Genomic DNA, 15,685 nt, shown 5'->3' with positions numbered 1-15,685 from the left:
TGCATGTATCAGAAGAACAACTTGTGCCCTGCGAGCTGTGATGCTGGCTTTGGGGGTGCAACTACCTCTGCAGCATTCCAAATGCTGGTCCTGCTCTGGTGCCCTGTGCCACCCCCATTGCACGCTGCCAGCCAGCTCAACCCTGCAGTGCTGCTGCGCCTCAGACCTGAAGAGCAAACTCACATCCTTACGGCCTCCTTATAACAACATTGAACCCATCTTGCTTCTGACAAACGTCTTTTAAAACAAGCCTGCTTCTCCCTGACGGGGTTGACTATGCTGCTAGCTCTCTTTCCACGACGGGCAGACTGAAATGCCCCACAGCCAAGGTACCCTGTGGCCACACAACATTCCTCCTCGAGCGGGCAGTGCCCTGCAGCGCTCCCCGGCTGCTCCCCAAGCCACATGTGCCGCGGAGGCAGGAGCAATAGGCCACACAGATGAGAGCCCAGCTCCCGAGGCTTGGTCCTGCGTGTGGGTACAGCCTGCAGCATGCTCGGGGCGAGGTAAAGGCTTGCTCAGAAATACCATCCCAATACTGCACGGTCACAGCGAGGTAAAGAACAGCTTTTGGCTGACAGCAGCACCCCACGCTTTTCTGCATCTCACCGCAGAGATGAATTACAGCTGCCATTTCTAAGCATCTTGCAGGTGCTATCTGCTTCACGGAGGGAAAACATGGCATGAATTTCCAACAAATACCAGTTCAAGGATTTCAAGTAAGATTAGAAACCACTTTGTTGGTTTGATTGCTCAGCATTATTGGCCTGGGTCCATGCAGGGGCCAAGCTTCCCACAGAGCTTATTGCCAAATATTACATGTGCTTGAGATGCCAGGTTGCTCAGAATGTGCAGGGTGTTCCCACTCACTCCAGAGGGAATGGCCCAGGCAGTGCCAGAAAGCTGGGATAGCCCCAAGGCTGTGGACTTTAGTCATGGCAATGCTAAGTTTCCCATTTTTTCCATTTTTTTTTTTAATTAGTATTTTTGGACATCACACCTGGTGCCTTTTGCAGCAAGCAAGGGCTCTGCTGCAGTCCCCTCCAAGCAGAGGGCACTCGAGCAGTGCCCACTGTACAGGGGTTAGCAGAAAAAGCCACGATGCCAAGGAGAGCTGCCAGGTGAGAAAACTGCACTCTCAGTGCCATGGCATGGCATGCCATGCAAGGGCAGCGGGCTGCCGCAACTCACCTGCACAGCACAGTAAAAGCAAGCGCCTGGCACAGCTGTGGGAAGTTCCTCCACATCTCCAACATATCCTCCACCTAAATCTGAAGCAGTCTCACTAGCCATCCCATTGACCAGCTGAGGCTAGAACCCAAGAGATGCTCTGCTTTTCCCAGCACTCCAGCTAGAGGTGTCCTTGGAAGAAGAAAACACCAAAATAAAACAGGAGCATGCCCTTGCATCTCACCCTCATGTGAGTCTGTTGGAATTAAGACTCAACACTGGCAATAGGATCTCAAGGAGTTTCTGGCAGCAGGTCCAGATCACAAGCTCTTCTGGTTAGGACCAAACCCACAATCATCTTGTGCCTCTCTGCACCCACCCAGCTGCTGAACTGAAGTGGGAAGAATCAGGAGGTGATGCTGAAGCCCAGAGAAAGAGGGGTGACGATGGTCATGATGCAGGGCTGTGCCAACTACAGCTATCTGATGCAGAAGCAGCAAGAAGTTCCCCAAGGGGGGCTGCAAAGCCAGTACTGGGAGGCACAAGCAATGCGCTGTGGGAGCTTTTCCACGCAGCATTGTTTAAACCAATGCACCCTGAAACAGGCAGAGAAGAGAGATGGATCCGCCAAAGGCAGTTCAGTCCCAACACATCACCCCCCGAGCTGCACCACGGTCTACCAGAACGCTGGCCCAGGCAGTGGGAGGCAGGCTGGATCCTGGGGGGCAGTGGGTAAACCCCACGTGGTCCTGAGCCCAGCAGCCATGGAGACCAGTGACCTTCTGGCTCCAGAGCTGAGCCTAAGCTATCATATTTAGGGAAACTTCCCATGATTGCAGATGAAACAACAATATCACTTGATGCTTTTAAGCCCAGCCTTCTCTAATCCTATTCAGAGCAGCTCTGGGTGGGTGGGAAAGCAGCAATAACGCTGGAGGTCCTGGACCCGCGCCCCACTGCTACTACCGGGGATGCAGCTTTGGCAGACACGCGGGCTTCCCAATAAAAACCAGTGCTGAGATCAGTGGCATTTCACCTTCTGAGGAGAGCAAAACCCAGCCTATTTGGCAGCCAGCCCTTTCCTTCAGAAACGAGCTGTCCTGACTGGAGAGCTGGGAGCAACCAGCTGGATTTCTTCCAAAAAGCCTGGTCACAAAGCAACTGGCAGAAGCATTAAGGGAATAAATTTGCTTGGCAGCTACTGGCCAAGCGGCAACAGCTCAATCCTTATCCGTGCATCTCTGGCTTCTGGTGTGCCTGGGGAGGAATGCAGTCAGCACCCCCAAAGCTGTACCTTTCTAAAGCACCTCTTCTCCAGGCAACTCAACAGGTATTACGATCAGATACTGTAATATCATCAGTTAAGATTTACATGTTTTAAAAGAAAATACTGGTAACCTGATGGTACTTCTGTGTCTGTGGGATCTGGTGGGATTTATTCCAGGTTTGGCTTTTCTGACAGGATGTGGAGTTTTATTACAAAGGCACAGGTATCAAATAAAACCAGCAACATTCTTTTAATTAAATATCCCAATAAAAAAATTAATGCTCAATTTAGGCTTTACGTATTCCTCCCTTATTAAGAGACTAGTTTTGTTTTTTTCCCCCCTCTGGAAAGGTTTTAGTGCAGTGATTATATAGCAACAGAAAAATAAACTAAAAAAGGCACAAACTGTTTTGTTTTTTTTTTCTTTCAACTTTTGCTAACACTTTATATTTGTCTATTTTACTTCGGTTAATAAATCACTGAATGCAGCAAGAAAATATTCTGCCAATTTCTGTACACTATACAAAAACCCCTACCAACAGTACATTATTTCAGCTTCAGGAGAAATGTACAGCATAGAAAGACTTCTAAAAATATAGTGCCCCATACAGAAATTTTGTTAATTAAACTCACGGTCTCTTGCTACAGTGCCCTTCACCATCCTCATTTCCCCCTTTATTGCTGGGACACACACTGGGACTCTGCCCCTCTGGCTCCACACAGGCTGGACCAAGCCCGAGCCCAGCACTGAAGCACTGCCAGGGTTGTGCCAAATGGCTCCTTCATCCCCAGCACCAGTGCCCAGTCCACGGCCCCGGTGGGGATGGGGCGAGCCTCCTCCCCACTGCTCTCATTCAGCATCACTGGCTGCGCCTCAGTGCTGGGAAAGCTTTTGGCTGGAGAGGAAAGGGCAGCTCCTGGAACGAGCGAGATGCAGGCAGCACCCCACACGTGGGTCCATGCCGTCTGCCCCCCCGGCCGCTCCATGGCTCCTCTCCCCCCCTGCACGCCCCACGCCGCTTCCCTTCTGGGGCTCTCCTGCTGATGCTTCCATTGTGTTTGCAAGTGCAAGCGTGGTTAACACATGCTCTACCCTTTCACCAAGTTCATCATGATAGGTGGCATTCCCCCCACCCTCCCCCTGCATAATACTTCATAAAATAGTAACTTTCCCCCCACCCCAGGAACTAAATTAAAGGGGTTTTCCCTTTAAATGTATTAACAGAGCTGAACCCCTCCACCCACCCCAAATGAAGTGCAGCCAGAAATGGTTTTCTGTATACTTCTGATACCACGCTTTAAAAATTAAAACCTACCGATCTTCTTTTCCCCCAAGATGTAATTCATGCAAAGTTGCTATTTGTTTAAGTAAGTTATAAAAGTTGATATCTCAGGCTAGAAGAAGCTGTAGTCTTGGTTATTCTTTAGTTGGCAGGCACTGTACATACATACCGGGTACAGACACATGCCGGATCTGCTTTGCATTGCTTTTTGCATTGTACAATTCACAAATCTGACATCATTAAAGCAGTTAATTACCTTTGATGGAAGGCTGCAGTGAGGCCATCTACATTTATCAAACAAGCAGCTGGTTAAGATAAGTACGCTCCCCCCCACCCCACCCCAGCGCTCCCCCAAATGCTATTATCTGTCACACGTTGCTTCTCTGAAGTGGTTAGATTTGGTGCGCACATTAATGTGCAAATGTGTTGCCATAGGAACTGCAGCCTCCATTACGCCTCAATGACACCATTCAGCAAAAGCCAAAACTAAAAATAATAACAACAACAACAACAAAAAAACACCCTTAAAAATAAAATAAAATAAAAACAAACAAAAAAAAACCCCGAAAGGCAGCAAAGAGAGAGTCCAACGCACATGCGGAGTCTGGCCCAGGACTGCAGGTTACGCGTGGCTACAGAACAGCGCAGGAGATATTTAGGTTTGATCTTAACTTCACGCTATGGTACAATGGGGCTCAGAGTTCAGCCGGTCCGTGTCTGTGCTGGCTTAGGAAGGAGGGGGGGGATGGAGCGGAGTCGTGGTTACCGGATGCGCCCAGGGTCTCTCAGACATTTGGCAAATGAGGCACATCCAAAAAAAGTGCAACACCAGTGCCGTGGTGGCAGTGCGATGTGTTTGAGTGCGTGCACGCGCTTTCCTCTTCATGCATTGTAGCAAGCGGGTTGGGTAGGGGGGTGGGGGGGATTGCCCCCCCACCTTTTCTTGGAAAACTATTAACCAGTAAATAATGGTAAGACGAATGCATATTTTACTTACTGGTGCATGAAATACTGAAAACTGCATTCAAGTAATATTTCTGCACTATGATGAATGCATCACTACGTTATCTTACATTTGGAAATGGAGAAGACTATGTACACCAGAGCAGTGGCACTATTTTGCAGTTAAGTTTCTGTGCTTTACGGAGGTACCTGGGAAGGAGAGGCCGCGGCTCCGCTCCGCCCCACGGTCGCAGGACTCCCAGCACCACCACCTACAGCATGCGAGGAAGGAGCGCTGCTCGGCCGGACGATCGAGCTGCACGGAGCAAACCAAGAGATGACGTGAGGGAACAACAACTCAACCCAGAACTGGCAAATGAACAGTGATGAGAAAGAGACGGGAAATTTATTATTTTTGAAGGGGGAGAAGGAGGGGAAAAAAATAATTTTGTGTGTGTGTGTTTGGTTGGGGTTTTTTATTCTTCCCGCAGCTGCAGGCGGTAGCGGTGGTAGCGGAGCTGGAAAAACATTCTCTCCAGTAAGGAGCGCGTCATCCCCGGCAGGGCATAATGTTCGACAACACCCACGTGCTTGAACCCCAAGGACTCGTAGAGCTTGTGGGCTGCCATCTTCACGGCCGTGGTTCCCAACACAACAGAGGAGTAGTTGTTGAGCATGGCAAACTCCAGCACTTTGCGGCCCAGGGCCTTGGCAATCCCTTTGCCGCGGTAGTTGGAGTCGACGGACATGCGGCGCAGCTCCACTGTGTTGTCTTCCTCATTGCCCCGCGCTGCCACGATCCCCACCACGTTGCCATCCAGGACAGCGACCCAGAAGCAGGAGCCTGTGGGAGACAAAGCAGCACATGTAGCTGCTGGCCACCCCGGATGGGCAAAGCAGGCAAAGCACCCACTGACACACACACCAATGGCAGCCAGGCCTGGGGTCAGAAATCACCTCTCGGTCACATGTGGGGACTAACGGCCTCCACAAATAAGGACCAAACTTTCTTTTCCCTTGTGAAACTGTGAAGGGAAAGCTCTTTTCCCAAGGAAAACGCACAGGCAAGTCACTACAAACAAAACCAAGATTCCTAGGGACAAAGCATTACAAAGTGCACTTGGCTGCCATCATACACAGGTAACGATTCTCAGCTCCCGCCGCACACGATGGGCAACTGCTGACCCACACGCAGTCACGCTCCCCTGTCCTGCCACTACCTTCACTGCAGCAAGTCCTGGATCCCTCCCATCACAGCACAACCCACCTCTGGCTGCTTGCTGTGTCCCACCCTGCGACCCGGCGGCAGCACAGGCAGCCAGCCCCTTGTACGCCGTGCTGCCATACTCCTCCCTCACTGGGACTCCTGCTTCCCAGAAGCTCTGGTCTCCAGCAAATGGCTTGTTGGCAGCCCCTTTCCCTGGTGCTGTGGCGAGAGGCAGGGAGCCAGCTTGAAACAGGACAGCAGCCCCCCTGCTGGGTCAGGGCAGGCTGAGCTGGGGGAGGTGGTGGAACCTCCCTAGGTCTGGGAAACCTGTGCCTCCTGTGGGCCAGACACCAAGCCATGGCCCCAACCTCTTGTTTTTAATGATGTTGCTTTGCAGATGTGATGCAAGAGCAGGCCTGATGGCTCAGGACTCCCAGTGGCTACTCCTGCCACCTGCTTCCCCGCCCGCAAGGACCTGATGTGAAAGGCTAAATAGGTGACCACCTGGCTTGTTTCTGACCTCTCCCCTGCGTGTCTGAACACTTAAGTGCATCCTCCTCTTTCGGACTTCAGGAACTCAGCACAGGACTTGCCTAAGACAGCTTCAAATAGAAAATCCAAACTGAGCAGCAAGATGCTGGTAGTGAGAAACTGGGACCATGAAAGCCAGCAGAGCACCAACAGAGGAAAACATACACACTCACCAAAAAGAGCATCTCCTGTTCAGAGCCAAAATCAGGCTCACCCACGCCTTTTCACCCACAGGCTGGGGTGCTCATGGCCAGGTGCCCCTTGCTTTGGAGCTGCTGCTCCTCCTCTGCTGGTGAGTGCCAGGCAAGAGCATCTCACGAGCTGGAAACAGGGTGCTCAACCAACTCTGGTCAGAACTACGTAGAGTTTCAGCAAGGAAAATGAGCCCATCTTTAACTGCACCCCAGCACCGGTCAGCAGGCACCCCGCTCCAGGAGCGAGGATGCAGCTTAATGAACAGACTGAGGACAAGTGGGCAGGGGGCTCGGCACTGCTGCTCTGCCACGGGGCAGAGGGCTCGGTAGGACAAATGCTGCCTTCAAGAGGCCAAAGCAAAACCCAATCTAATCAAAGCCCAGCAGCCTGAAGGACACCCATTTGGGCTTGGGGTGAGCAAGCCGGTGTCGCAAGCGCTCCAACCACAGCCCCCGTTATGAAGCTCAAATAAAACCAGACCTCACTGGAGAGAGGGACCAACGCCATCCCATCCCTCTGCTCATACTGGCCAACAAACATTAAAGCCAATGCAATTAGAAACTGCTGTAACTCTGGAGTGTTACAGCATCATTCGGCCCCACCAGCAAGGGAACTAAAAAAACCCCAACAAATAAATGAAACTCAAGTAACAAATTGCTCAGGTCTTAACTAAATACCTTTACAGAAAATCCTGATGAAGGGAAAGTGTCTTCACCTGAACTGAAAAGACCAGTGTTGTCAGCACAGAGCAACTGCAACTTAGCTTGTATATTACTTAATTAACATCCAAGAAAACCACTATTCAATTATGGCAGCTAATGAGGGGCACTGACAGGTCTCTGGCCAAGGAGGAAACGGCTGACTTCAGTGCTCAGGAGGAACATGGCATCATCCAGAGGAAGCGGATCCCATCACAGGAGAAAGCCCTGGTGTGGTGCAACCTCCTTCCCCAGTGCTAAGCAGAAGAAAACATGATTTGGGCAGCAGCTCCATCTTTAGCATCAGCCCTGCCAACCAGCCCAACCCAAATGCATGGCACATCTCCACAAGGACCGGTGTAAAACAGCCTGGATGGGTGCTCAGGAGTGCATGACACCACCGCCCCTGCAAAATACCAGGGGGAAATGAATAAGGCAATGCTGAGTCCTTCATTACTGGAGGACGGGACAGCATGGGGTGGCAGGAGGTGCCTCCTGGGCTGCTGCCTGTGGGACAAATGCATCTTGCGTCTTGGCAAAGCCATCAGACAGCTGAAGTCTTCTGTGCTTCCCTGCGGCACAGCCCAGCTGCCGAGGAAGAGCTGGGTACAAATGAAGTGTGGGGAACCAGCTCAGGTTCAGCCCAGCACACCAGGCTCGTCCCCACCTTCAGAGCAATGTGCAGCTTCAGTGACATTCGCCTTTGTTCCCACCCTGAGCAAGTCATTATGCTGTCGTTATCTAGGTCAACAGCTAATTTTTAAAACACTGGGACCCATCTTGACCCATTTATCAGGAGCAGTTAAAGACGTCTCTCCTCTGCTGCCGCGTTGACAGTACGGCTTGTTCCCCTGCATTCACTTGGATCTCAGAATGTAATTTATTCAGACATGACCACAGATGAAGACCTACACACGCTGAAAACCAGCAGCCGCCTTCCTTCCGAATACAAATCGTGGGGCTGAGAGCTCGCTGTTCTGCAGCACCGTTTTTAAACTGCTCATCACGTGGCGGCTCTGCCCAGCCCACCCCCCCAGCCCATCCATCACGCCTCTGGCCGCATGGCAAGCACACCACAAAATCGGGGCTGCAGTGAGCCTCAGCTCCACGTGCACAGCCACCAATTTCAGCTCCCGTGGTGTAGTCCAAAAAGAGGGTTCATGAGTCCCCCCATGTCTGGGGAGCAGAGATGGGATGATCCCCCGGGGGCACACGGTGCCATCCCTAGCACCCACCTAAGGCAGCCCCAAAAAGTGCCACAAAGCAGCCATCAACCAGAGCCCCCGCGCCACCGCTGCAGCCCTCGCATCCAGCCCTACGCCCAGTAACTCCTGGAGCTGCTTCTTCAGCAAGTCTGTCTTGTTCTCCTCAAACCAGAGGTAGCTGCCCGGGTTCCTCTTGGCCCAAGGTTACACGATTGCCTCCCTGATTGCTTCCCACTTTTATTCCTGATTTTCCCTTCTTAGCAAGCACCTCTTCTCTGTGCCCACCAAGACCAAGAAGCTGCTAAAGCTCACTCAGCAACACTTCCCACATTTGTAAAATGGCACGTTTCTAGTATTTTTGGGGTTTCTGCCTATTTAAAACCCAAATCTGGACATGCCTGCCACAGCAGAGCCCACAAGGCCCCTTCATACCCCCAGCCCCCTCCACCTGTCCTCCAGGATGGAGGTTGTACCCTCACCCCCATCCACCCTGACCGGGACTGGCCCGGTTGCAAGCAGCATGATAGCAAACCCACACTCCTTGTTAGTTTTTACTTACAACTTTAAAGCTTAATTATAATGATTTTGAGTTCAACGTGAAAAGAAATAGTATCTGGCACATCTCCCAGTGTGTGTTGTGCATGCAACGCTTATAATTAGCAGCAGACAGGACACATCTGCTCAAACAATGCAAGCTGTATTCGGCCCTCGTTTACATCAGCACCATCAATCCCCCAGACTTTTACCCTGTTGCCCACCTTGTGCCTGCATCTGCTCCTGCTCTGAGGATCACCAGTGGCCAGATCCTTCAGCCTGCTAAAGACACCTCAAGCATCCAAAGGTGGCTACAAGCCCAGGAGCAGCTGTCACCCGTGGGGTTATCAAACCCCTCCTTCCAGGGAGCTGCATCCCATCCGGATGTGGATTTGCTACCAGAAGCTGTTTTGGAGTCCCATTACATGCTACTGACCTTGGGCTGAGACGTTCTCTCCTCTGGGCAAACCCTCCAGTTTCAGAGCAGGAACCCTGAAGGACTTCAGTTTGCTTTTTACCTAAACGCAACATGTTTTCAGCAATGCTAGCCACCTGCAGCTCCACACCATATCCATTCTTCCAGCAGGAAGCTCCAGAACTCTGGAGCAGGGTGGAAACACCGTGTGAAAACCACCCCACGCTGCCACCCCCCAGGGATGTGGGGTTGTCTCTGCCCCATCTTTTCAGGGCTGAGAGGACTGACTCAGAGCCTGTCTTGTTTCTACACTTTTTCATACCTAGGATGAAATAAAATTAACTTCATCTCACCTGTCAGTAATGAGCAACAGCCTTGTCTGCAGTACTATTAATAGCAGGAGCTGATGTTTTACACTCACACCGCTATCTGAAAATAATCACCGCTGCAAAGATAAACACAAGCCCTGACGGCTACAACTCTCCTGTGGCACTGCCTCTGTCTCTGCCTTCACTCTCATCTGCCTCCATCTTCTGGGCTTCCCCTGTCAACTTATCACTGCAGTCACCCAAAGCCCTTCCAGTTCATTCCAGTTCTTCGTGGATGTCTTGCGTTTAACTACAACTGCCCCGCGAACACCATTCTGGAGTACCGGAGATACTGGCTGCAGGCATTAGCTGTTTCCAGCCAAACATCCAGCCTCTTCGCAGCACCATCCCCTGCCTCCCAGTCTGACCTGCCCCTCCCCCCCCGGCTGCCAACAAGCAAAGGTGAGGAGAAGCAGCCATGGAAAGCCCATCTCCACCTCACTGAGCTCCCTCCACCTCCCCAGCCCGCTGCCTCACCTTGCAGAGTCTCGACTTCAGGAACTCACAGGCAAAAGCCATAACAAAGGAAGAGATTTTTTATGATGAGGACGGCGAGACACTGGAAGAGGTTGCTCAGAGAAGCTGTGGATGCCCCATCCCTGGAGGTGTTCAAGGCCAGGCTGGATGGGGCTTGGAGCAACCTGGTCTAGTGGAAGGTGTCCCTGCCCATGGCAGGGGGTTGGAGCTAGATGATCTTTAAGGTCGCTTCCAACCCAAACCATTCTACAAAAACAACCCCACCTTGGGATGCACATATATCTATGAAAAAGGCAAAAAAATGGCTGCGATGTGCATAACAGGGAAGATGATTTTGGGTTGCTCATGCTTCACAGGAAGGTCAGACATGGTTCCTCAGCTGATGGCACCCAGGGCCTGAAAGCACACATGATGACAGTGTCTTTCTACTCTAAATTTAAGGATGATTACCAGCTTTTGAAGACCAAAACACAACGTTCCTTCTAATCCGCCCACCCCTCTCAGTCAGCACAGGCTGCTCTCGGGCTCCACATGCCGCTGCTGGCCCCACACCCTGAGGACCTCCCCGGAGCGGTGGCACTGCGCTGGCCACTCATCCTCCACCCAAAGCACCCACCACTCCTGCCCAAGGAGGACATGCCATGCGATCCCCTGGCCATGCTTGCAAGCCTCCTCTCCCGCTCTCCTCCGCCGTCATAAGCTGCACAGCTCTCCCCCACGCAGCCAACAAGGATGGTGGGTGAAAATAAATTCATTTATTTTTGCTGAAAATTCTTCTACACCCTTTGGCAAATAAAAGGCCGGTGGGTGGATGGGTGGAAAGATTGGAGCCAAAAGCAATAGCAGAGTACTGCTAGGAGAGGTGGAAAATGAGACAGCAGCCTTCCGCACCAGCATGAGTCCTACATGATTGACTACAGCAGGTGCCCACAGCCTTCCCAAGTCCCGTAGTGCTCCAGGACTGCTACCCTGAAAACCAGAATTTAACAGTAGTGTGTTGCTCTGGAAAAACAAAGCTCTGTCTGCCAGGTACCTTTAAAATCCACTGTTTTCTAGTAAATTCCAGTATTTCCACAGGAGCAAGCAAATCTCTGCTACCCCAAAATGTCCAGAACTCACAGCTGGGTCCCCCCCAGTGCCAGCAGCCACACACTGCGGAGTGAGGGGCTGAGCCAGGTAAAACCTATCCCTGCTTCCCTGGGGCTGGAGAGAGGACAGAGCAGCTCCTGCAGCCACGCTTGTGCCAGTTTTGCAAGGGTGGGGTCACATCTCTGCAGGACAGAGTCTTCCTTGGAAGCTCAGCACTGGGCAAGCCAGCTTCTTCCCTCTTTTTTCAAGGGTGACACTGCTATCTCCCACAGCTGAGCTCCTGTTAACTCTTTGAGGGTTATTTGTGGAACATAATTTCCAGATAGGCATGCAACTTGTCAAGGCAACATCCCTTCAAGCACAGACTGTGATTTTCAGTTCTGCTTTAGCATGTCATAGCGATGCAAATGGGAGCAATTCCCCTCCCTGCTCAAAGCTGTCCCAGGTGATGTCCTCAGAGCATCATCCAGACAAGGAGACCAGCAGAGCTGCTCAGCAGCTACCACCACCACTGCTGGGAACCTGCCAGGCAAACACCAGCTCCTCTGCATGCTTACAGCAGAGCCAGGAAAGCATCTGATGGCTGGCCACCATGAGAAAAGGAAGCTGCTATTAAGAGAAACTCTGGCCAGGCCCCCAAAAATTAAAAATTAGGAACCTGCATCCTTGGCAGGGAGGTGATGTGCAGGTGTCAGCTCTAGGAAGGGCCAGGGGGCTGCCCACAGGCTCGGTGTGTGTCTTCAAGGCTTTGCTGGGAGAAGCAGCACCCATGTAAGGCACCCCTCCTGGATTTTCCCCCAGGCTGCCATGAAGAGACAAAAGGAGAAAAAAAATAATAAAAAAAAACCAAACCCAAACCAAAAAACCCAGAAGTCATCCCTGTGGTTCCCATAGAACAAGAGCTGCAATTGCCTGTGTCCCTTGCTCTTCAGATACCTACAGAAAAGCTTCCTCAAGTGACAGGCTTGCTAATCCTAGAGACCCAAATGCCCCCAGACTCCTCCCTGCAATGATGTACGGCAGCACAGCCCGGTGCAACACCACCGCGTGGAAATATCAGGACAGAGAAAACGCACCACACTCTTAGATCACGAAGCTTTAAAATATTTGCCCTTGAAGTCACTTGTTCAGCCTCCTGCATGAAACCTTTGGTGTGGTTTTGGTGAGAGCAGCAGCCCTTTCTGCCAAGCCGGCGTGGTCTGAGCGAGGCAGCGCAGAGGGAACCTGGGGGCACCCCGTGCTGGACACAGTGCTGGGCAGTTACTACTTATTTATACATAACCGGCTAAAAAGCCCTGAAGTTCAGCGTCTCGCCTCAGCTCCTGCCAGCACTATTTATATACGTTGCTTTAAGCGAGACGGGCTTCATGCGGCAGCAAGTGGCCAGAGCCCCCGCCCCGAAGCTGGCTGTGCCACGGCTGCCTGCTGCCGATGCCCTCACACCTCTGCCCTTTCATCCCGGCTGGGTTTTGAAGAGGAAGCAGAGGAACTCATCGCTTGAGGCAACGCTCCCTCCTCCTTCCCCTCCCCATCCTCAGCGAAACACGCAGCACACCGGCCGAGTTACATCAACATCAAGGGAGAAAGGAGGCTTTTCTGGGGAGACAGCAGCTGCCGTGACGGGAATGCTGCCGGCGGGAGGGGTCCGGGCCATAGCTATGGCACATCGCCTGCCGCCCGGCCGCAGCCACGGGCAGCTTGAGCACAGGGACTAACCAAGGACAGGCAACAGCTGGACCTGCTACTGACTGCAACTGCTCAGCTAGCCGGGTCGGGGAGGGATTTATTTCCGTGTTTATGAGGCACATTATTATCCTATTATCTCTCCTTACTTCCATCTTGAGTTTCTTTCCCTTCCATCTTTCTAGCTCCCCTTAGCTTCAAGCAGGGCTGTGTAACAGCTCTCACAGCTTCTGCTAATAATTCTGCACTTCAGTTAAAAGGCATTCCTGGAGGGCTGCTACAAAATAATGGCATTTCAGAGTAGTTTATGGCCATAGAAACCAGGTGAGATGCAAGAGACCCTGACTCTGACACTCCTGACACCCGTGAGCATCCCTTTCCACTAGACAAGGCCCAGGCACGGGGGAACAAAAAATGTCAGGGACACACAGGAATTATTCATGCATGAAATTAGAAATGCTGTGGGACCCCTTCTTTGCCATAAATAACTCCACATAACCTACCACTGCAGGATTCATTGCTCCATTATAAATAATTCCCTGCTGGAAGAGCACAGGGCAGCACATCTATATGCCGGGGGTGGGTGACACCCCCTGATTCATGGGGCGTCTGGGTAGCAGGCAACGAGATCACCTACACAGCATGAAAAGAGATGGATGATTTGGTCCTGAGCAACCATCTCAGCTACTTCTCCATCTACCTTCTCTTCCATCCTTGCTAGCTTTCACCTTTGTTGTTGCTACTGAGGGCTGAAGCTACTTGCAACCATCTCTAAGCTCAGACAAAGCCTCCAGAGCTGAAAGCAGGAGGAGGTCGGTGGGATGTGGCATCCAGCATTCAACCTGCCACTCTGCCACAGCGCGGTTCCACGAGCAATTGCTACCAGAAACACCATGACTACGACCCACAACAGCAATGGGTCTTAAACTGCCCCAGGAGATGGGAATTCAGAGGTGGCCTCTGCAGCTGATAAACCTGAGCATAAAACGGGACACGGGTGATGGTGGTTTGGACTGCAGGCAACAGCTGGCCTAAACTTCTGTGCAAAGCCAAAAGCATATTTGGATTCAGACTGTTATATGCCATAACGTGCCACCACTGATAAACCTGGAGCAGCAGCACACGCTGCACAGGTGATGGTCCCACCAGGAGGTTTTGCTACAACCCAGCTTTACCTTCACCTGGGGTTGAAAAGGGTGGTGGGGTAGCAAGTTAGAGTACAAGAACTGACTTTCTTCAGTGCCTGCTCCACACTTCCTGATGGAGCTGATACATCCTCAAAAGCACCCAGCTACTTTATCACTGGTATTCCGTTTTGGGGTGTCACATCCCCTGGAAAACCCCTAAGATGCTGACAGCTAGCTACAGTTTACTTTCACTCTAATATTTGGACCGGGGAAAAGCAAAACACATTCTGCAGCAAATGGACTTCACAAAGTGGCCAGGTTTGGTCCTAAACAGCATCTCCTGCTGTCACTGCTGGTGATGTAATCCAGCAGGCATTTCTAACCTTCTTAAAACCTTTGCTTTAAAGCTCACCCTGTTCCTCTGAAACACCTATATGACAGCTCCTACCCATGTACCTTACTGCTCTAAAGCTTTAGGAGGATGCAGCCAGGATGTCTGGATCAACACAAGCCGTTAGTGGCCGTACCCTGTGTCAGTACTTCACAGGTAGATTTTTCAAGCAGGCTTCAGTCCCGCAGGGCCCAGAGTGTCACCAGCACTAGGGGAGCTCAGCAAAGCCCCAGGAAGTGCTCAGCACATCTCAGGAACAGGTTTTGATGAGACAGCTGAAATCCAGGCAGTGCTGCAGACGGGGTAAAGACAGCCCTTCCAGCACATTTCAGAGGGTGCTATATTAAGAACCGTAAGAGCAGGACTTTGAAATCTTGTATCTGGCTCTTTTTGCTGGCCGTGATGCACCTTGAAAAGCAAAGACTGTAATAAAGCCAACATATAACAACTGTTCAAGAAAAAGCTGCAAAAGCAGTTATGGGGGATTAGAAGTACCCTGGTTATCAGGGTGTATTTAGCCTGGTCCATCGCTCTGCTCTCCGCTATTGAAAAGGAGGACATGCTACAGAGAAAGGAGAGACAAAACCACCAGTGTAGCGATGGGGGTCTACCTGCTGGGTCATCAAGAGAAAGCACAGTTTGAGAAACCAGGCATTGTCTGTAGTTTTTGCATGTGAGCAATTGTTATCGATAAGCAAAGAATTAAATAGCTTAAAGGAGTGGATAAAGACTAGAATATGCGATTTTGGCCTGGCATTGTCCTCAGGACTAACTGGATGATGAGTCCCAGCTCAATGGAGCTGGCTCAGCAGAACAGACTGGGCTGCACAAATGGACAAAACCAGGAAAAAGTATTTAAAACACTTTCAGAGTAGGTATTCCCTATGCATCCAAAATCCACACTAAGCCTATCAACTGCAGTGTCAGACCTTAAGTAAACCAATGTTTTAGAATTTAGACTGGTTTTTAGTTAAAAATTTAAAAGGAAAAAAAGAAATCAAGCCCCTTCTGCCAGCTTTGCTAGCCTGCATCCTCCCAGTAACTGCTCCAAAAGACTGATGTGACAATCAGCTGCTCGTTAGTTAAATTAGTTTACAAGATTA

General features: G+C 51.2%; 1 protein-coding gene across 1 annotated transcript in view; it reads right to left on the bottom strand.

Moving 5' to 3' along the window:
* Positions 1-5,049: 5,049 nt before the first annotated feature.
* The window catches only part of NAT8L (N-acetyltransferase 8 like), a 28,696-nt gene continuing 18,060 nt past the window's right edge, over positions 5,050-15,685 (bottom strand). The window contains exon 3 of the mRNA XM_005446395.3: positions 5,050-5,506. Within this exon, the coding sequence (XP_005446452.2) occupies positions 5,139-5,506 (368 nt within the window). The 3' untranslated portion in view covers positions 5,050-5,138. The remainder of the gene's footprint in view (positions 5,507-15,685) is intronic.

Source organism: Falco cherrug, chromosome 1, assembly GCF_023634085.1.
Source record: "Falco cherrug isolate bFalChe1 chromosome 1, bFalChe1.pri, whole genome shotgun sequence".
Taxonomy (NCBI): Eukaryota; Metazoa; Chordata; class Aves; order Falconiformes; family Falconidae; genus Falco; species Falco cherrug.
Note: the sequence above shows the minus strand (reverse complement) of the source record. Positions and strands in the feature narration are given on the sequence as shown.